The 23,638-nt window shown below is 39.6% G+C and overlaps 1 protein-coding gene across 1 annotated transcript in view; it reads left to right on the top strand.

Annotated features, from left to right (window-relative positions):
• The window catches only part of ERC2 (ELKS/RAB6-interacting/CAST family member 2), a 940,128-nt gene that overhangs the window by 344,053 nt on the left and 572,437 nt on the right, over nt 1–23,638 (top strand). Inside the window, exon 6 of the mRNA XM_061195441.1 lies at nt 7,082–7,249. Within this exon, the coding sequence (XP_061051424.1) occupies nt 7,082–7,249 (168 nt within the window). The remainder of the gene's footprint in view (nt 1–7,081; nt 7,250–23,638) is intronic.

The raw sequence follows: 23,638 nt of genomic DNA, 5'->3' as shown, positions 1-23,638 counted from the left end.
TAGGGAATTCCCTGGCGGTCCAATGGTTAGGACTCCAAGCTTTCACTGCTGAGGGCACGAGTTCAATTCCTGGTCAGAGAACAAAGATCCCACAAGCCGTGTGGCACAGCCAAAATGAAACAAAGCAAAAACAAATCAATAAAGACCATTTAGTGTTCTAAGATAGGATAGTAAAGAGTAGCCGTCAGTTAAATAAACCATTTTAATGAATATCAAAGTGTCAGTCCAAGTCTAATTTATAATAGCTGATAGACATTTGCTAAATCATGAATTTTATTATTTTGTATGTACCCAAACACACAATATACATTTTCACCAATAAACACAGATATCCACATATTAGCCTTTTTTCATCCAGTTTTTTTTTACAAGGCTTTTACATATGTTCTTAAATTTTATATTTGTATTACTTTCCTCTTACCCTAAAAATCATGTTTACTGATAATATTTATGTAATACTTATTTGCTCTACCTCACCTCCAACTTCACAAATATATGGTTCAATAAGTCATGACCTGACAGTCTTGTTAAAAGGCTGTATCTCTAAACTAGGACAGTGCCTGGCACAAAATCAAGTCTTCGTATTTGTTGAATGAATGAATAAATAATTCTAGTTACTGGAGATGAAAAGAGCACCTACAGAGAAGAGAAATATGAAATCAAAATAGCTGCAGAAGTCGAAGAGTAGAAAGACATAACCTAAGTATAGGGTAAGAGATAGGCACACCCTCATCTATAAGTTAGTTTTTAATGGTGCAGTTGCTGAAGGTCATTTTTTTCTGAAAGGCAACTTTTGCTATAATTAGAGATTTGTATGAAAGATCTTTTAAAAAGCAATGATTATTCTGAATTTTTCTTTTCAGCAAGACTCCAGAAGGATCATGCTAACTAAATCACCAAGCCAATTAGGTGGTTCTCTTTGGTAGAGATCAGTAGCCTCTGATGGTGAAAGAAGGGAAGGCTGTAGGACTCCTGGCCATGACCCTGCCTCCAGTTGTATCAGTCATACAACCTCTCTGAGTGCTCCTTGAAATTCCAGCTCTCTGTCCTTTTGAGATCATAAAAGGTTCATGAGAGGTCAGTGTGACACTATTTCCTGTGGCAAGGCTCAGCCAACCATGTTTGATGTTGGTCCAAAATCCTTCCTGAAGTGTCTATATGTGGGGAGATCAAAATCTAAGGGTTGAAACTTTGGGGCTTATTAGAATCATAGACCTGCATGGTCCAATATGGTAGCCATGAGCCATATGGGGCTATTGAGCACCTGAAATGTGGGTAGTTCTAATTGAGATATGCTAAAAGTGTAAAATAAATGCTGAATTTTGAAGACAATACAAAAAATGTAAAATATATTATTAATTTTTTAATATTGATTACATGTTAAAGAGTAATATTTTTGATATAGTGTTATCAAAATTAGGGTTTTGATATAGGGTTAAATTAAATATATTATTAAAATTAATTTTACCTGTTTCTTTTTACTTTTTAAACTTGGCTACTAAAAAATGAAAAATTACATATGTGGCTTGCATCATATTTTCATTGGACACACTGTCTTCAGTCTTGTTTCTGGAAGGGTGGAAGTGTCTGTGCAACATTTCTAGCCAATCCACACATCCTGAACACCGCCCATTTCACCAAGGAAAAATCACTCCTCATATCAATTATGTTAACTGACCAAATTTCAGGTACTCATCAAATATAAAGAATATTGAGGCACTTTTGGTAGTTGACTCTGGCATCTCAGCTTTTAACTGAAATCTTTCATAGGCTAATTAACTACCCCTGGAGAATTTTTTTGCATTTGGGAAATATACCCATCCACCCACCCACCCAGGCACCACCTCCACTTAGACACATATATCATACTGCGTATGCTGAAATATTTTAAAGTAAATGACAGATTACCAGGTTTATGGTAATCTCTATTGTCTGTCATTTATAACACTCTGGTACATGTTAGAGCACAAAACCTTACTTGCTGGTTCTTCACTTTTCCTGAGGGTTGTTGATTAGCAACCTTTATTGCATTCCTACAGTATATAAATCACTGGGTTAGAGACTGTGAAAAGCAGAATAATAAAATATAATAACAATAGCAAAAATTTATTGAGTGCTTCTAGGTGCCAGGCACTGTGCTAAGTGCATTATATGTGTTATTTAATTTAATCTTTAACATAACTTGGTGAAAGAGGTACTCTTATTATCCACATTTTGGTGAAAGAGGTACTCTTATTATCCACATTTTGCTCATAACACCTTAGTTTTGTTCCCGACATTTGGAAGGCCTGTGGGTAAGTCCATGGCCATTGCCATGAGTTGCTTGAACACATATATTTGCAATGCAGAGACTTTGCAAAACAGAGTTGTCTACTTGAGCCACTTGTTGATATTGATACAAACTGAAGTTCAAACCAATGTGCTTAAGGAGACTCTTCCTCTTCGATCTCTCTTTCTTTTCTCCCCAAGGTCTTGATCTTTAACCTCTGTGTTCACTCCCTAGGGTTCTGCTACTTCTTCCTTTCAGCTCTGGCCTTGGCCTTCTGACATTTCCCCCCTTCTTTGGAATCGGAGTGAAAGGGTAGGGGAAAGTAGATTTTGAGGTCTTAACACACATGGAAGGAGTAGAGGGAAGTACAATGGCCCAATTTCGTTTAGGTTTATGGTAATCTCTAAGACAGACCTTTCTAGCTTTAAGGCGCACACTTTTTAGTAAAACCAGGGGAAATTATTGTAATTATTGATGAGCAGTTTAACACATCATACTGTTACGTCCAACCCATGTTGGGGATTGGGGGGCAGGAGGTTTGGGGTGATCCTGCTTCTCTTGGTCACTTGAGGATCCAGGTTTATGGAGGTTCTGCCATCATCTAGCTCCACCATCTGGAAAATGTTGGCTTTAAGATCTCTGAGGAAGGGGAGGAGTGTGGGGATGGCATAGACAGGAAATGATGTATGTCGCTTCTGCTTACATTTCATGAATAAAACACATGGCCTCATCTTCCCACAAGGGGGCTGGGAAGGAAAACTGTTCCTGTGTTCAGGAAGGAAAGGAGAATTGGATGTGAGTGAGAAGTAGTGGTTACTACCACAGCAACTTTTAGATTTTAGGTTTTTTTTAGTGTTTGTGTCTTTGGAAGCTATGTACTTTATGCATACTTCCAACTTTGAAACTGTCTCCCCATTTGAATGATTGCAAGTTGAATCAAATTCAAATATACCCTTAACCCAAGTCTACTATTAGGAAAAACAAACAAACGACACTTTGAATGTGAAATAAAACTATATTGGGAGCTTTTGTGTATGTTCCAGTTTCATTTTCTTTTAAAGTTGTTCTTTGTGATAGCATGTTTATTCAATGCCCGAAGTGTTGTCAAGTAAGTAGTATTCAATCTGTGAAAATTTTCAAGTGACCCCTTTTTCTCTCTCAAGTGTTTTTTTTTTTTTTTCTCAAGTGTTGCTGTAGTCATTTTAAGATTGAAATGAACCATTTGATTTTTAAAAATTATTTATGGCACATCAAGTAGCACTTCGTGTTTTGTCACAATATTGTAACCGTTTCTGAAGGCCCTATGTGACCTTATGAGAGAAAGGTCAGGAGGCTTATATATAGAACTTCTAGAAACATACCTCACCATTGAAACTGGTTATAATTCCTGGGTGATGACAGTGAAGATTAATAATGTTTAACTCTGATTTTGGCAATTTTTGCCAATTTCATTGCCATGGTCCTTTTCTTTCAAGTTATTACCTGGAACAGAAGTGATAACAAATGTTTCATGTTTTATACTGCCAGGTAAAAGGTTAAATTTTCATACATTATATGCTTTTAAATATACACACACATGCACCCACATATACACACAAATACACACACAACTGGATCAGAAGGCAATGAGTAATTCTCCTAAAATGAAAAGATTGTCTTAGTTTTAACATTAGGTGACTAGTTCCCATGTGTTTAAGTCATATGTAAAAATTGGAAATTCAACCTGTGGGTCTTTGTGTACTGACTGTATCATACAGTTCTAATTTTCTTCTTTTTTTTCTGGGAAATGATGGTGCTCTTTGCTTTGCCAAGTTTTATTATTGAGTCAACTGCCAAAGTTTGAGAGAGAGTCAAGGGCCCTTAAAATTATTTGGTGTTGAGTGACGAGGCAGAGAAAGGTATTTCATATTCCCAAACATTTTAACTTTTATGTCTATACCTGATGTTGGAATATAATCTAAACTTCAGGGCTTTTCTGATTCTTTTAAAAATGATGTACACTGTCGAGTGAGGTTCGAGTATTAGCGAGGGGAACTTTAATCCTACTCATTGATACTCAGTTTGGAACTACATATTCTAATTTTTAATAGACCATGTTCTTTCTGGCCTGATCTTCCTTGTATTTAAACTTCTGTGCATCAGAAGGTCTGTGTGCCTGCTTGTGGTTTTGCACCATCTGGAAGTTAAAATTTGACTTCAGAAATGATGTCATGCTTGCTTACTACAAACTGGGCTAATGTTGGTTGAGAATTGGATACAGTTCAGGTCAAAGTTTTGTCTTAAAGAAAAGACCCTTAAGCTTCATTTCTTGATTCTAGGAGACTGTGCAAAGCTGTAAAGATAGAGTGAAGGTGGCTGAAGGGCACAATTCAAATTCCTTTGAAGCTAAGAACATGCTGTCAGGCACATGGAAAATAAATTCCCAAAAAGAAGACCTTAGCTGGCACAGACTCCCTCCTGCCATGTAGAGTTTGGGTGTTGTGAGTAGTATGTTGATCACGACCATCTTTGCTCTCCATTTTATTCCTGGAGAAATAGTCTTATGGCTGAGGTTGCTGTTTATCTCTTCTGGGCTCAGTAAGATGGGGCAGGACACTGATAGATCACACATAGCCAGAAGGCACTACAAATGTTAAGCTTATTATTCATCAATAGAGAGTCTCTTTTCCTAAACTCTCTCTAGCACCACTCACTACCTCCCATATTGTAATTTATTTATATCATGGTTTTGGATATTGGGTGTTTCCTTCGGTCCAGATATAGACCATTCATCTTTGATAGGTAGAATGTGGGGCTAATGGGACCACATTTTTTTCTCAGATATACACTGAATCCTGGTCAGCCTGTGTGCAAATCTCTACAATTGAATATGTAACCCCTTCGAACCACTGCTGTAATCTAGAGTGCTCAGCATGTTCCACCAGTTTCCAAGGAACCCACTAAATGCCATCCTTTATGTATAAACTAAAAATCATATTTTTTCCACCAGATAAGAGGAAAGCCCGAAGAGAAGTATTGATGTTATTTCAGGTTGGTAGATGAAGATAACTTTAAACAAAGATAAGCCACTTGAGAATCTGGAATGTTTAAGCTTTAGTGCAACTGGCGTGAATTTTCACTTAGAAAAGGGGAGATCCCCAGGACATGAGTATCCCCTTCACCCACCCGCCCCAGACCTCTATGGCCATTATGTAAGAAGACGCACAGCTATCAGATGTCTGAAGAATCTGCAGTTCACACCCTCTGCAAGCACAGAATGTCCATCCTCTCTCATAGTGCAGTCTGGGTCATTCGGCCAACTGGGCTTCAAGCACTTGTCATCACTTCTTCCCTTGCTGGGACCTCCCAGCTTCATCCTCCTCTCTGGGACAGAAACTAGAAAAACTCCTCACCAACCTCCCCATCACCTTTGACCTTTAAAAACACAACTTTGGCACCCCTTTCTTGGAAGGGGGTAAGAAAAGGAGATTCTACTCGGATAACTTTATCTCTAATATCATCATCCTTCCCTGATGTATTCTGCCTATGACTGATTTCTGTCTTTAAAATCATAAAATGTCAGGCACTTAGAGACAGTCTGTTCTTACCACTTTGTTTTATGAATGAAGAAACTGAGGCTGGAAACCTGGGTGTGGGGAAGTGAGAGTTATTTGTCCTGATCCTCACAGGTAGAAGATGGAAGCAGAACCTGGCCTAAAACCTAAGTGTCCTCTTTCCGTTGTTCCAAGTTGCCTTTGACTTTGTGTCCTCATAGTATTTACATATCTATTTATTTTGGCGTATTACAGTATTCTTGCATCCTTTTAAAAAACTTTTGTTTTTTTCCCCTTTCATCCAAATTTTACCTGCTGATAGTGTAATGAGCAAAATGTTCAACAAGAATTGCTATGAGATGCAGCAGCCCCCAGCTCACCCCTGTCCCATTCTTCTTCCTCAAGACCACACGTTTAAACTCTTTATGCCTGGTTATTTTGATATCTCTGAATAACATGCTTGCATCATTACTTCCTGAATGTTGATGCAGCTTCTATCTGTCCAATTCTTGGTACGGAAGGTGAGGATTAAAGTCTTCCATCACCCCCACGCCCCACATCACCCATGTACACTTTTTTTGCACATGGTCTTTGGAATGTTAACATTTAAAAAATAAAGGTTATGTTTCCTCATTTATTACCGACACTTGAAAAGCAGAAATTGTAATAATCTAAGTTTTGAGCTAAGGTAGAAATAGGAATTTTTTTGTATGCTGTGTCTTTTTTCTTTAGTATTTGGAAAGCAGTCTTTCATAAAGCTGGAGAATGAGTGTCATTTCCACAGCATTTTCTTCTAGCAGCATTTACTTCCTCTTGGCAACACGTCTTTTTCTAATTTAAGAGTGTTTCTCAACGTGTCAGTCTTGTTCTCCCAGATATCCGTGGCATGGCTCATTGTATTCTCTGAGGAGAACATGAGCATCCCTGGAGGATGCTGCATGAGACGTGTTGTACCCTCCTTGGGCTCTCAAAGACACAGAGAATTAGTGTGCTTTGTTTCCCAACCTTTGGTTTTACAACATGAGGCATACTACTATTTCATAATGTCTTATTTCTTATAAACCTTATATTTTAAAAAATGTATCACTGTTCAGGTACACATGCAACAGGACTTTAAGGTAGAGGTAGGCTTTAAAACACATGGAGGTGCCCATGAGCAGTGTTTGATCACACTGCTCAGAAGGTATACTGCTGCCCCACGCTCCTCCCAGGGCAGGACTGATGGTTACTGATGACCTCTCTGTAAAACTACAACCCTTTTTCTTTTTCCTGATTTCAGGTAGATGCACTGAGATTACGACTAGAAGAGAAAGAATCTTTTCTCAATAAAAAAACGAAACAGCTGCAGGACCTCACAGAAGAGAAGGGGACACTGGCTGGAGAGATTCGAGACATGAAGGATATGTTAGAAGTGAAGGAAAGGAAAATCAATGTTCTTCAGAAAAAGGTGAGTAGCTGACATAAGCCCTTCAGGTTGAGAACTGATATCATCCATGTTTTGTCATTTCAGAGAAACTTTTGAGCACGTGGAAAAGAAGAATTATTGTTGAAGAATTTTAGATTAGGGAGTATAAACTTTAAATTTACTGGTATTTAACTTACTGGTGGTTGTACTATGTCATTTTTAGCATGACCTGTTGAATTTTCTATTTGATTGCCTGGAAACTAAATAGTGATGATATTTTTTTTTCATTTACCATCTTAAACATAGAGATAATTGTACAAATTTAGATGTAAAAGTAAAATTTATAGTTAATTTTTCCTTTTTCCTTACTGAGAATTGAGCAATGTGTTTTGTGGGTCTTAAAGGTATTTTAGATGCATTTTGTATTTACATAAACTTCAGTAACTCCTATCCTGTCAAACCCATACAGATTTTTGTGTGGGAGGGGTAATGTTAACATCCATTACTTAATTGGAATCAGCGAGAGAATGTATAATAAGTTCTAATACAGTGACTTAACCCAGAGATGCTTGACCTGGTTAGGGCTCTTCTTTCTTTCCTTCTTTCAGCAGTTCATTTTCTCCATTTTAGGGGAATGAGATTTGGGGACAGCACCCAGTTTTTTTGTTTTTTTGTTTTTTGTTTTTTTTTTAAGAATTCTTATTTGCTACTGTGTACAATTTTGGTGGGACCATAGGGTCCCTTGCCTTCCCTAAGGAAAAGTGTAGGCAAAAAGAGAAACCAACACCTGCTCTTTTAATAAAAAGAAGCTGTTGGGAAACACAGGGGTCTCAGATTAACAAGCAGGTAGCATGGAAACTGGGCAGGAACCAGTGGGGGGAAGCACGAGCTCGCTGGCCAGGACACTGCTGTAGACAGGCATGTTGCCAGGCACCAGTGCTGCAGCTGCAGGCAAATGGAATCTAACCGGCCCTCCTCTTGGTGTCATTTGCCACCATCACCTCTCACCTTGTTTATATTGACAGCATCCTACCTGTTTTTCCTGCTTCAACTCTTACCTTTACTACAGGCTGTTCTTAACACAAGCTGGAGCAATTCTTTTAAAACATAATATAATTCTTATCACACTCTGACCAAACCTCTCCAGTCACAACCAGGTACCTAATTTGTGGGGCCCAGTGCAAAATGAAAACGTGGGACCCCTTGCTCAGACTTTATTGAGAATTTCAGGATGGTAAAGCAAAGCATTAAACCAAGCCTGGGGCTCTTCTGAGTATGGGGCCCTGTGACCCTACACAGGTTGCACGCCCATGAAGCCGTGTCCCCATCCTCAGTGGCTTCCATCCTCACAGGATATTGGTGGTCTGATAGATCATATTATTAATTCATTTCTGTTAAGATTTTACAGACAAGGCCCTGGTCACCGTTACAGCTCCAGCTAATTGATACAGGTGATTAGAAGAGGGCTGGGAAGAGACGACTGAGGACCCTTTGAATCAAAGGACTGTCTAGGGCAGGTGGGACAAACAGAGAAATAGTTACAGTGGCAGTTCTTGGAGCATATACTAAGGATTCAAAAGAAGACTTTTCATTTAGAATCACCACCAGCAAATGATACCAAAAGCTGGCATTTATTGAACTTAACTTATGTTGAACACTGTATGCTAGATACTCTGCTATGGTTATTACGTGCACTATTTACTTACTTTTGACCATATAACCCTGTGAGGCAAGCACAGTTATTAATGCCAGCGATGCTGAGGCTTATGGTAGGCTTACCCAAGGTCAAACAACCTAGATACAAGTTTATGTCTTTGGGAGTATAGAATAAAATGATTATTGCAAATTAAGAGAATAAGCCTCCTTTTCCTTTGGCCCTCAAGTTTATGATGACACCAGGTGCAAGAGCAAATCAAGTAAGAACATCACAATTGCACGACCAGGAGTTGAGACTAAGCTCTCTCGTTCTTTTTTTTTTTTTTTTTAATTGAAGTATAGTTGATTTTCAATGTTGTGCCAATCTCTGCTGTACAGCAAAGTTACTCAGTTATACACATAGAGACATTCTTTTTTTAAATATTCTTTTCCATTATGGTTTATCCCAGGAGATTGTGCTATACAGTAGGACCTTTTTGTTTATCCAGTCTAAGCTCCTTCATTCTTGAGGAATAAATGGCAACAATTTTCTCAGTAAAGATTTTGGGATGGCACTTTCTTTTTATCTTTTTTCTTTTTAAAAAAAAATATTTATTTATTTATTTGGTTGCTCCAGGTCTTAGTTGCAGCAGGCAGGCTCCTTAGTTGTGGCTTCAGGGCTCCTTAATTGCGACACATGAGCTCCTTAGTTGTGGCATGCGAACTCTTAGTTGCAGCATGCATGTGGGATCTAGTTCCTTGACCAGGGATTAAACCCAGGTCCCCCTGCATTGGGAGAGCAGAGTCTTATCCACTGCACCACCAGGGAAGTCCCTGGGAAGTCCTTTCAATGCAGAAGTGACAGTTGACCACTTTTGCTGATGTGAGTATTTTGCAGAATTTTAAACTTTCCCTCACAGTCAGCTTCAAAGGTTTGGGAATCAGTTTGGGAATTCTAGAGCAAAGCCAGTTGTGTATTATGGCTCCTTTGAGCAACAGGATCACGATCCCACTTATTTAAGCCATGCTGATAATGGATTTGGGAATAGTTCATGTATATTTGGAGAGGTTGTTTAGCTTCAAGTTTTTTTTTTCACTGAGTGTTTACCAATACATTTGGCGGAGGATATAAAACCACTGGCAACATAGTGATGGGGCAGGAGTGCTATTATACCTGCAGTGTGAAAGAGAAATAATTCCTAAAGAAGTGATGCACACAATTCAGAAACTACTACTTCAGAATGTGGAAATAATACAGAAGCTGACGGGCTAATGAAACACTGTCTTTGGGACTGGGGACTCCTTAGAGATTTGACCACATTCAGCATAATTGGCTGTTTTAGGGCAGGCCTGGACTGGGACAGCATAAGCTTTGGACTAGGGTGTGTTGGCATGGAAGAATAATAAACTCATGTCAATGTCAGAGGTGCAGTGTTACTTAATATTTCTTTCTTGTAGACTCTTTGGCAACCAGCACTGTGTTTTGATGCCAGCAGAACTGGGTATGCTCCTTCCCTAGCCATGTTTAACCTGGCCAAGCTAGGCTTGCACCTCATATCTGTCAGCTTTGCCTTCAGAGCCTTGGGTCTCAGAAGTCTTGCGTACTCCATAAGCCATGTGCACAGGTCACATGTCTGGGCAGCAGGCATGGGCATAATGCTCTAAGCATTTTGTTACTTGAGGAAAGAAGTGAAACTGAATAAACAGAGAACCCCAGGTAGCATAATATCTCTGATCAAACTTGTGTAGGAGAACAAAAGTCATCGAGAATGGATTTGGTCTTACTACCATGTTTCTGGCTCTACTCCATAATTCCAAGAAATGGAATTCTTTTAGTAGGGGTCAAAAAGGTGCATGTATGAAGATTGTATAGTGGATTATCCCTGTGTGGCTATGATACTGAAGTCAGAGAAGCAGCACAGTTTTCATGCTACAGCCGTAGCATTCTGTTCCCATACCTGAATTCAAGCTTCCACTGATAAAGTGCTGCCTGACTATTGAGTTTTTGTAGTAAATGTCATAAAACCTTGATGGCATTGTACATTTGGAAAGTGTATAATGCCTAGGATTTTAGAACATGGTAGCATTATTTGAACCAGATCAAATTCAGACTGTTATGTAGCTCATAGATTCTTGCAGCATAAACTTACTACCCAAGAAAATTTTTTTAAAGCCATTAAATTGGACAAAAATTCTATCTCCATTTTCATTCTAGGTCTCAGTCCCACAAGCAATGTGAATTTATAGAGCAGAGGTACTTTATGTATTAGGGGTAGAAAAACAGATGGTGATTTCTCTGTAGGCCAAGTTCACTAGCTGCCTACTGAGCTTCATAGATTGCCCTGTGGGTTGGAAAGGGCAGGGAGAGGGGAGTGTAGTTGGCTCCTGGGAATGGTATATATGGACCTGCCCCTTTAGCAGTTTTATTCTACCCATTTGGAAGTATGATGGTGAAAATTCTGAATGACAATAGAGGAAAGAATGCTACAGGGGTGTGGTTATTAGCATACTGGGTTGCTTCATGAAGTTTATATTAAAAAGTTAAATTTGAGAAGATGGCTAGGGAACGTAGAGATTTCCACGTGAGTGTAAAATTGACGTAAGGTGTGGAGGACTTTTTGACTCAATTGAGCTCTTTCTCAGTGTTAAACATCCAGTTGGACTTTTATATTTATTATTGGCAAACCTCCTACTTTTTTAAACATGTGAAAAATCATATTCATTTTGCATTTACTAGTGTTTCCTACGTGTCAGTCAGTCACTACTGTAGGCCCTGGAGGTTTAAAGAGAAATAAGACATTCTCCAGTCCTCAAGAAGCTGACAGTCTGGTTGGGAAGGTAGACTTGTATAATGTGGCATGTTACCAGAAACAAACCACTTGATGGATGCAAAGAGCAGAAGCTAAGTCTGGCTACCTTAAGCAAAAGGAAATTTACTGCAGGAATATCCAGAGCTCCAGTATCTGGCTGGTAGAACCAGATTAGGGATGATCAAGAACCAGGACAGCTCTAGGAGACCAAGAGAAAGCAGACAGTGCCCTGACCTTGTAACCCGGAGTGTCTGGTCAAGTGTCTTCTCTGCCCTCACCCCTCCCCCGCTCCCCCGCCCCACACCCTTACATCATGCTGTTGGTCAAGATTCAGAGTCCTGGGACAGAGCTCCAGAGTTCACACAAATGCCTCTCATTAGCAGGATCTAACCAGACCCTACCTAAAAGGAATCTGGGAAACGTGGTTCCAAGCTTTACATCTGAGCTTTCCACTCAGTTCTTGTGTCACTTGGGGAAGTCTTTGCTGACACTGCAGGCTGGGAGAGGTTTTACACTCTTAGATAACCATTTCTTGGCTCACTTTGAAGTTATGCACCCTGTTAATGAATGTTGGCTTCCTTCCAGGGCTAAGCTCCTTGAGTGCTCCAGCCGTCATCATCAAGATACCTCCAGCTCCTTGCAAAATTCTTGGCAGGTGATGGTCCTCAGTCAGTATGCATTTGATGAATAAATTATGTCAGTAAATTCTGAATGAATGAGAACTTGGGAGAAGAGAAATCACTTTGAGATCCACTCCTGGCCCAAGAATATTGTTTGCTGTGAGAAGAGTTATTTGCCCCAGTGAAATGTCAGACCCACTTGTTGTTCCCAGAACAGTGTGTTCTGTGTAGGCTGCAAGATGGAACGATCCCATGAGTAACAAAGCACAGATAAGGAAATGATTATCGCTCCACCTGCATCTAACACCTCCAGCCTCTGTTCCATTACCCTGGGAAGGTAAAAATGGATGAAGCCTTGAGTAAGGGAGCTTAGCCACTCTTCTTTAGTTTCCCCTTTTAATAAAAAGAAAATGTGGCATTTATAAAAAATACTGTTTTGTTCCCCAAAGACAATGCTTCTTCCTCCAGTTCTCACTTCTAACTTACTGGATTGTTAGAGTCATGGCATTTTATGAGAGTGATACAATGAAATTGCTGATTATCCATGGTAATTTCCAATTATGACCATGCAAATGATAATTTTTATAACAAAAGGATAATCTACTATTGATTGAATCCTTACTATATACCAGACACTGTGCTAAGGGCTTTGCATTCTTAGGTCGAGTCCTTATAACAAACCTAACGGCATGTAGGTACAATCATAATCGCTATTTTTAAAATGGAAGACTGTGGTTTAGAGAGTGACTTGCCCAGAGTCCCATGGCAGGGAGGCGATAGAGCTATTCTTAACCACCACACTATTCTGGTGTTTTTTTATTTATGGTCCTGCTTCCCTCATGAGACAAGTGGGATCATTAACTTTTAGGGATTAGCTAAACTATAGTCTGAGCAATTTACCTGAGGTCGATACACAAGGATGCCTGTTTTTAATACCAAACTGGCAGAGATGCAGCTACTAAATAATGTGATGAAAAATAGGAAAACAGTTAAATTAAAAAGTATGACATCAGATCTGGATTTTTAAAAGTTTATGTTAGTCTGTATTTAGAAAAAAGAAAGATTGTGGTGACCTTCAGTTTATGTTTATATTTTCCTTCATGAGATTCTTCACGTACCATTCTAAGCCATTGTATTGTTTTGCAACTTCCTTTTCAAAGGATTGCACCATTTTTGCTCTCTTAGTAGTTTCACTTTGTTTTGGTTGTTGGCTTTAAGGACTGAGACCTCAAAAGATGATTTGAGACGTCTGAGCATCTTTCCTGGACTAGTTGCAGATGAACTCATGATTCGGTAGACTCCTCCCTTAGTCCGAGCGGAAGTGGTCTGGGAAGCCATTCCACTTTGCAGGGAGCTGTTCACCTAAGGTCAGACCTCCGTGTGGTCAAGCTCACTCTACATCTGAAGCCAAGAACTGGGCTGGCACTCAGGAGATGGAGCCACAACCGAGGTGGCTGTGAGTCTCAGGCAGTGGTTCTCAACTGGGGTACACCTTATAAGCCCCAACCTCCCGAGGAACAGTTGGCAATGTCTGGAGGTAGTTTTGGTTGCCACAGCTGGAGGATTGTTGCAAGCATCTGGTGGGTAGAGTCCAGGGGTGCTGCTAAACATCCTCCAATGCACAAGAGACAGCCCCTTGGCCTCTGCCAAAGCAAATTACTATACAGACCTAACCCTGGTCTATTGGGGTCCTTTTCTTCCTGTGTATGGACCACCCTTCTCATCTTGGATCTCTCTGCTCCCTGCCTTGAGATAGTATTCCTTAAAGTGATTTTTACTTAGTATAACAGACATTTCTGTGTAACATTTTTAGCTACACCTTTTTTCTGGCATGATTATAGGCAGTTTACAGAGGTAAACATCTTGGGTGGGTGGGTGGGTGTGTGTATGATTGAACTATTAATATTACTTTCTCTTTTATAATTTTCACATATATTAATTAATCTGTAAAGAGTATGTATATAGCACTCTTGAAGTATTAAAATTTTTAGAATTATTAAAACTGATCTGACCATACTGATCAAATCAACTAATTTGGAGAGGGGTGGTGGTCGAACTTCAGTATAGGGAATATATGATAGAAATAAAACATCTGATTTAGACAGAATAGAGATGAGTCACCTATCAGTTATCACCCAGTTTAAATTTCTTTAGCTAAATGCCAGCATTTCAGTCATCTGGAAAATACCTTTAAGACTAATTTTTTTTTCTGACAAAAAATGCACTTTATTTTAGCAGCCATTTGGGCTGAAAATACGATTTCTATATTCACATTTAATGCATTTTTCATATATTTTGTCTAGTCATTTGGGATAAGGTATCATCATTTGTTCATGTTGACTGATCGTAGGTTAACCTACGTTGCTTAAATATTTGCAACTAAAAAATGTATTGTCTAGGTTAGTGTTTGTGATTTGCCCGTTTTCTTTTGAAACTGCCTTCTTCAGTAGAAAATATTGGAAAAAGCTAACTTATATTATAGTATAATAAATTCTCTGTATGTATTCTATGTTTGTAAGGTCGCAGTATGTCATTGGGTCTAAGCAAAAGCATCTTTACTCTGGCATCATTTAATACATTGTGTCTTTATTATGGCATGTGGTTGATGTCAAGGGTCCTAGGGCAAATTAAATTCCACAGGACAAACAATCAAGCATGCATGGATGCTACTCTTATCGGGAATTATTTGCCCAATGTTAGCAATGGCCTAGGGAAGAAACAGCTTGATTTTAACCAGTTGATCCTACTGATCATTTTGCCCCAGTGAAGTGATATTTCGAAGGTCTCTTTGTGTCTCTTGAGTAGAGATTGTGGCTTCCTTGGTAAGCCTTAGCTTCTTTGATAAGCAATGAATTCACCAGCCTCCTCCATTGTGTAATTGCTTTCTTCCTAAGGGATTTGAGGTTGCCTTTCTCTTAGAGATGACATTGATGAAATGACATTTTATTATCAAAAGAACCAAAGCTAAAAAATTTACCTTCTGATGGAGCAATTAAAGAGATTTAGGAAGCCTACTCATTTATTCATGCATTCATTCAGTCAGCATCTATAGGCACTGTACTCAATTAGCTGCATCTTTCTACCCCCTCACTCTATTGAACCCAACTGAATATTATTTGACTTTAAAAGACATGTTAAAATGGGTATGCTGATAAAGCATGGGCAATCTGGAAGACAGAAAGATATGAGAGAACATAAATCTGGAAGAGACTTGATGAACCCTCCTAGTCCAACCTTTTTATTTTCCCACTCAGGACACAGAGGTTCTCAGAGATGAAGTGACTTGTTTAGGGTCAAAGAACTAATTAGTGACAGAGCCTGGGCTCTGATTACACTTTTCCTTTTTCTTCTCTCCATTCCCCTGTGATAGCTGAGGCCTGGGGCATCATTGCCCTATTCTGGCCAGTTTGCCTTCCCTTCCTTCCTACCATTCAGTCATCCAGCAATACATATTCAGCATCTGTAATGGTGTGGATGCTCTGCAGGCACTGGGGGATACAGAGGCTATTGGAGAAGGTATAGTTTCTGTCCTTTGGGAGCTCACACTCATGGAAAAGACCACTGAACAGGCAATTGCAGGGCAAAGTGTGATATGTGCTATGCCAGCCAGGTACATGGTGCATGTAGGAGGGCCACCTCACCTATTGTGGGGAATAGGATGGTCAAGGAGGATTTCTGGAAAAGTTGATGACTAAACTGGGATCTGAGGGAGTAGGAAGTGTTGTCCAGTCAAAGTGGCAAGAATAGTATTTGCAAAGGTTTGGCTGGAAGAGGCAGCACAGTGCATTTGGTGGAATTAGAAGTAATTTAATATAGATGGACCACACTCCCCTGCCCAATTTAGGAAACAAATTTCAGAGAAGTTTTTCTATTCTTTATGTCTTCTAGAAATCAAATATATTTTATAATTAGCTTTGAGAGTCATTTTGACTTCCATATTATGAATGTTCTCTTCCAATCCCTTATGACTTGCTAGTGGCAATAGTGATTATCTGTGTTATTTCAAAATGCAGTTCAGGGCCAGATCGTACTGAGAACTGATTCTTATTCAATGAGAGAGCTGATCCTGAGCCAGGGGAGGCAAATTCTCTTTTAAATAAATATTTGCTTCTGGGTTAAGACCTTATATTCTGTACTCAATTTCAGCATGATGGATTTTTAAGAAGTTTGTTTGTAATTACCTGAAAAACCCCTGAAAATTTAAAATAAAAATGCCCAGAGTGCCCTGACTGTGGCTGCTACCCTAATGGGTACAGGCATCTTGACACATCTGTCAATCTCAGCTGCCAGCTGTTGTTGTTTTGTGGTATGGAATTAGAGGTGTTTGAGCTTTTACAGATTTCAGTCTGGAGATGGTTCCGTTTTTCCTCCCACATACTCCCCAAGCCATTTAATTTAAATCAACCTTAGGTATGTGGGAAGGAAAATTTTCTGTCTGTCTTTTTTACTTATCCTGTGTTTGACAATGGATTCTACCTTGCTGTGAAGAGTTTACACATATCTATATTAGCATTTATCATGTTATATTGTACAGAGAAGTCCATAATTCAAAACTTTTATAATATGTGTCTTAAGTTTCCCATAAGGCTAAATGTAAATTAGAAGTGATGCATTCTTGGGGCACATAACTCCACAGTTATTGTGGGAAAGGGGCACTTTAATATTGTTCTGATATTGCAGTCTTGTTGCCATTTTTTTCCCCTTTATCCTTACTTGATTGTACTATACCTTTTGCAAACTAAAAGATATAACTGCTTTAAACAGACTGTTTTCCCAGAAGTTGAATTCTAAACTAATGGCACAGGATATATGGCAGTTTGGGGTCTTCAGCATAGCATTATATCACACTTACATCCTTTTAAGATTGCTGGTTTATGAGAACCAGCAATAGCAGCGACATGGGGACTTCCCTGATGGCGCAGTGGTTAAGAATCCACTTGCCTACGCTGGGGACACGGGTTTGAGCCCTGGTCTGGGAATATCCCACATGCCCCGGAGCAACTAAGCCTGTGCGCCACAACTACTGAGCCTGCGCTCTAGAGCCCTCAAGCCACAGCTACTAAGCCTGCGCGCCACAACTACTGGGCCCACACGCGACAACTACTGAAGCCTGTGTGCCTAGAGCTCGTGATCCGCAACAAGAGAAGCCACTGCAATGAGAAGCCCACACACCGCAACGAAGAGTAGCCCCTGCTTGCTGCAACTAGAGAAAGTCCGCACGCAGCAATGAAGACTCAAGGCAGCCAAAAATAAATTAATTAATTAATTTTAAAAAATCTGATCAATTTATCTAAAAAAAGAAAAAAATAGCACCAACATATACTTGGCCCTTGGATAATATAATTAGTTTATAAAAGTAATTTATAATTTTAACAAAAGTGCTATGGTAGGTAGAATTCTAAGATGACCCCCAAGATTTCCCACCTCTCCGGTATATATTCCTTGAATAATGCCCAGGACTGTGAATATGATGGATTTAACATAGATTATGTTATATGGCACAGATGACTTTAAGAAAGAGATTATCTGGATAAGCTTGACCTAATCATATGAGCCCTTTAAACCTGGATTCTAAGGTCAGAGTCAGGGAAGTCACAGATTCAAAATAGGAGAGAGATTCACTGCATGAGAAGTTCTCCACTGTTGATTTGAAGATGGAGGGGACCACATGGCATGGAATGGGACAACCCCTGGAGCTGAAAGTGACTCCCAGTGACAACAGCCAGGAAGCAAGTACCTCAGTCCTAAGACCACAGGAAACTGAATTTTGCCAATAACAAGAGTAAGATTGGAAGTGTTTTTCTTCCCTCTAGAGCCTCCAGACAAATATTCATTCTGGCCAACACCCCGATTTCATCCTCAGGATACCCTGAATAGAGACCCCAGCCACACTGTGCTGGAAATCTGACCTACAGAATTGTGAGCTGATAGATGGATGTAATTTTAAGCCACTGGATTAGTGGTATTTTGTTGCACAGCAATAGAAAACTGATACAAGTGCATATTAATATAACTGTTCAGTAGTAATAAACCTCTCACAGAAATCCAGAGGCAAGTGGAGAGTAGTGGAGTTCACAGGATACTTACAAGGGTTGTTGGCTCACTAAAGTGGTATTGCTTGTAACTGTAATGAAAGCAGTTTCCTGTGCCTTTGCTCAGTTTAGAAACCATGGAAGTTTTGATGAATTTTTATAATTTGAGGGGGATTTGCATGATTTCAAAATGTATGCATAGGAATGAACCTTTATTACACTTCTCAGGTTGTATTACTTCAGGTTGCATAACTGAGATGTCTTAAAAGTATGATATTATGTGCTTGTTTCCCCATTAAATCCTGAGCTTAGCCGAGGAAGCCACTGGGTCTTACTCATCTTCTTATCCCTAGTAACAAGCACAGTGCTTGGCACCTTGTAGGTGCTTCATAAGTGTTAGTTGGAAAGTTGAAATGTAATGGCATGAATAAACAAATCTCTCCAAAGTTCTGGTGAGATTCAGGATGAGTAAACAAATAGGAATGGCTGTGCTCCAATAAAACTTCATTTACAAAACAGGCAGTGGATCAGATTTGGCCCATGGGCTATAGTTTGCTGAGCTCTGGGGTAGATCACAAGTTATTATAGCCTAAAGGCAATTCTAACATATAACAACCGTCATGGCAAGTTTGAGAATTTTAAAAAATATACTCCAAATATTTGATAGAGCTGAACAAGGTATACTTCTTTTGGGGGCTTTATTTACTATTTGCCTCAGACATTCCTGTTGGTGCAATGGAAAGTAAGTCACTTGCTTCCAAGGATGAGTTCGTCCCAAGTTTCTGTTGCATTCTGTAGCTTTTTTGTGAGTAAAGTCTGAATGAAGCAAATCTAAGCAAATTGGATGCTCGAATGAATAGCACTGATTGACTTGGGGTGGGACTATTTCTTTAGTATTGAAATATGAAGTTAAATTCTTTAGGTTGCATGTAGCACTTTGACTTATAAAAGGCTATAAAGGGTAGCACATACATACACTGAGGCTTTCTCCAAATTATGAATGTTTGTGAACTTGTGAACAGCTGGAGGCATAGACAAGGGTGGCCAGATGGGAAGGTAGGAGTAGAGGCAAAGATTCTTTGCTGCCGTTCTGTGTTACCAACATTTTTCATTAGCGCTTGCAGGGGAGGGGTCTTTGAAAAGAAATAGAGGCAGGTATAAAGTGTCAGGTAGCTGGGGGAAACACAAATATGGGGGTAGTAGACCAAAGCTGCTTCATCTACTGATTCTTCACCTGGGAATTCATTCTAAGAAAAAATTAAGGAAGTAGGCATAGTTTTAGTCACAGCCTTGTTCATAGCATGGTTCTTTAATTTAAAAAAAATTTTACCTGAAGAGTGAAAATATTATAAAGTGGAGGAGTAAATAAATAAATGATGGTATATTTCTACATAGAAATTCAGCCAATAGAAATGGCATTATAGAAGAATATTTAATGACGTGGAAAGATTCACATTATTTTGCTAAGTGAAATAAACTGTCTGCAATACGTATGTACGGAAAATGAGAATGCCTGTTTTCTCACACCCTCACCACCATATGACCCTATTTTTGTTTAAAAAAATTTTTTACACACATATACATATATGCACGCATCAGCAAAATTAGTTTTTTAAGAGCATGGACTGTGTCAAGCCTGGCTTTGAATCTCACCTTAAGGACGTTTTAACCTTAGGCAAGTTACTTACAATTTCTCTGCCTCATTTTCCCTATCTTTAGAATGAGGATGAGCTGACTTTCCATCTCAGTTCTTCTCAACATAGTAGTAGGTGTTCAAAGGAGTATTGTTGAATGCACAAGGTGCCCATTACTGCTGCTGCACAGGTAATTATTATTTTATATTAAAAATCAGAATTTAAATGTTGGATCCATCAACTCTTTCAAAGAGCTTGGAAAGAAAACTGACTTACTTTGTAAGGATTACTTAAAATTGATTTTTAAATTTACATACAGTAAAATTCACTCTTTGTGTTACAGTTCTGTGGGTTTTGACAAAAGCATAGAGTTGTATAACTACCTTCACACTCATGATACAGGACACTTGTGTCACCTCAAAACCTCCCTTGTGCTGCCCTCTCTGTAGTCAGCCCTTCTTCTCAGCCCCCAATCCCTGGCAACCACCAGTTTGTTCCCCATGCTGATAGTTTTGCCTTTTCCAGAATGTCACAGAAATAGAAGTATACAGCATATGGCCTTTTGCATCTGGCTTCTTTCACGTGGCATAACGCATTTGAAATTCATCCATGCTATAGCCTTTATCAATAGTTCATTCTAAAGATAAAACTTCTAAAGATAATGCCTATTATTTATGAAACATCTGTATCATAGCCACACAAGTGTTTTTTTTTTGTCCCTGAGGTTGCCCTGAAGCCAGAGTTGTGACAGTATAGAATGTTAGCACTGAAGAAGACTTGAGAAGCAGCCTGGTCTGATTCAGCCTGTTGAGGAGGTGAGGGTTCTGAGAGCCAGAAATCAGATACATAACCTCAGGTGAGCTCAAGTCAGAGTTAAGACCAGAATTCAGAGCTTTGATGCTAAACTAGCAAAATTATATTGGAGGTCAGATAGGGGAAACCATTTTAGTGATGAACTAGTGGAAAGGTCCCTGAAGGGCAGTGAGATGGCGGGGGGCGGTGGTGGTGGTACATGCGTGCGTGCATCTGATGTGATGTATTGCGTTGAAATGATTACCTTAAATTGCGTTTAGAAAGAGAACAAACCAGCACATTTTTGTGTTTAGGTTGAGAAGAAAGGACCTTCTATCATTATTATTTTTTTAAGTGAAGTATAGTTGATGAATAGTATTATTTAAGGTATAGGTGTACAATATTGTGATTCACAATTTTTAAATGTTATACTCCATTTATAGCTATTATTAAAAATTGGCTGTATTCCCTGTGTTGTACAATATATCTTTTTAGTTTATTTTATACATAATAGTTTGTAACTCTTAATCCCCTACCTTCGGATTGCCCCTCCCCCTTCCCTCTTCCCACAGGTAACCACTAGCTTTGTGCTTTATATCTGTGAGTCTGTTTCTTTTTTGTTATATTCACTAGCTTGTCTTATTTTTTAGATTCCACATATAAAGGATCTCGTACAGCATTTGTCTTTTTCTGACTTACTTCACTTAGCACAATACCCTCCAAGTCCATCCATGTTGTTGCAAATGGCAAGGGGTGAGTTTGTGTAATCTACCTCAACTTTCTATCATTCATAGTAAGCACTGGTTTGGAGAATGGCCAGCAGGTATCACAGTTGTTTCTTTCACCCCAGGGATGTGTAATATATATGGTAATTGGCAGGTTAGCAGACATCTGGTCTGTCCAAAATGTCCAGTAGACATTTAGTGCATGCCAAAAGGTCCTTGATATTTGGTCCTGTCCAAAACCGTTTGGCATGGACCTAATATGCTCATGGACATTTTGGGTAGGACCAAATTTTAAGGACCTTTTGGCATGGTCCAAATGTCTTTATGGATATTTTGGACAGGACCAAATATGACCAAATATCAAGGACATTTTGGCATGGACCAAATGTCTTTATGGATATTTTCGACAGGACCAAATACGACCAAATATCAAGGATGTTTTGGCATGGACCAAATGTCTTATGGACATTTTGGACAGGACCAGATGTCCTGCAAGTATTGGCTAAGTCTTTTAAACATGTAAGCTTGGTTTGATGAGCACCAGATCCCCACAGAAAGCTCACACCAGATCCTGAAGTGTGCAGAGGTGTGTAGTTTGCTTTGAAGCCTAAATTGGAATGAGTCCTTTTATTGTCTATTATTTATCCTGTTTATGTTTTATTTCTAAAGGCATAGTACTACTTTATCTAAAAATAACTAGATAACATATAAGTACCATATTATATCTCTGTATTTAAGAAATAAAAATAGATTTTTATTAAAAATTGAATTAGGTTTTTAAAAATGGTATCTCCTGAGGGGAGGAACCAAGCTGGCAGAGTAGAAGGATGTGCTCTCACTCCCTCTTGTGAGAACACCAGAATCACAACTAGCTGTTGGACAGTCATCGACAGGAAGACACTGGAACTCACCAAAACAGATACCCCACATCCAAAGACAAAGGAGAAGCCACAATGAGATGGTAGGAGGGGTGCAATCACAGTAAAATCAAATCCCATAACTGCTGGGTGAGTGACTCACAGACTGGAGAACACTTATACCACAGAAGTCCACCCACTGGAGTGAAGGTTCTGAGCCCCACGTCAGGCTTCCCAACCTGGGGGTCTGGCAATGGGAGGAGGAATTCCTAGAGAATCAGACTTTGAAGGCTAGTGGGATTTGATTTCAGGACTTCGACAGGACTGGGGGAAACAGGGATTCCACTCTTGGAGGGCACACACAAAGTGGTGTGTGCATCGGGACCCAGGGGAAGGAGCAGTGATCCCAGGGGAGGCTGAACCAGACCTACCTGGTAGTGTTGGAGGGTCTCCTGCAGAGGCAGGGGGTGGCTGTGGCTCACTGTGGGGACAAGGACACTGGCAGCAGAAGTTCTGGGAAGTAATCCTTGGCATGAGCCCTCCCAGAGTCTGTCATTAGCCCCACCAAAGAGCCCAGGTAGCCTCCAGTGTTGGGTTGCCTCAGGCCAAACAACCAACAGGGAGGGAACCCAGCCCCACCCATCAACAGTCAAGTGGATTAAAGTATTACTGAGCTCTGCCCACCAGAGCAACAGTCAGTTCTAGCCACCACCAGTCCCTCCCATCAGGAAACTTACACAAGCCTCTTAGATAGCCTCATCCACCAGAGGGCAGACAGCAGAAGCAAGAAGAACTACAATCCTGCAGCCTGTGGAACAAAAACCACATTCACAGAAAGACAGACAAGATGAAAAGGCAGAGGGCTATGTACCAGATGAAGGAACAAGATAAAACCCCAGAAAAACAACTAAATGAAGTGGAGATAGGCAACCTTCCAGAAAAAGAATTCAGAATAATGATAGTGAAGATGATCCAGGACCTTGGAAAAAGAATGGAGGCAAAGATCGAGAAGATGCAAGAAATGTTTAACAAAGACCTAGGAGAATTAAAGAACAAACAGAGATGAACAATACAATAACTGAAATGAAAACTACGTTAGAAGGAATCAATAGCAGAATAACTGAGGCAGAAGAACAGATAAGTGACCTGGAAGACAGAATGGTGGAATTCACTGCTGCGGAACAGAATAAAGAAAAAAGAATGAAAAAAAATGTAGACAGCCTAAGAGACCTCTGGGACAACATTAAATGCAACAACATTCTCATTATAGGGGTCCCAGAAGGAGAAGAGAGAGAGAAAGGACCCAAGAAAATATTTGAAGAGATT

The sequence above is a fragment of the Eubalaena glacialis genome, chromosome 7 (genome assembly GCF_028564815.1).
Source record: "Eubalaena glacialis isolate mEubGla1 chromosome 7, mEubGla1.1.hap2.+ XY, whole genome shotgun sequence".
NCBI classification, from domain to species: Eukaryota; Metazoa; Chordata; class Mammalia; order Artiodactyla; family Balaenidae; genus Eubalaena; species Eubalaena glacialis.
The sequence above is the reverse complement of the archived record's forward strand: the minus strand, read 5'-3'. Positions and strand labels throughout refer to the sequence as shown.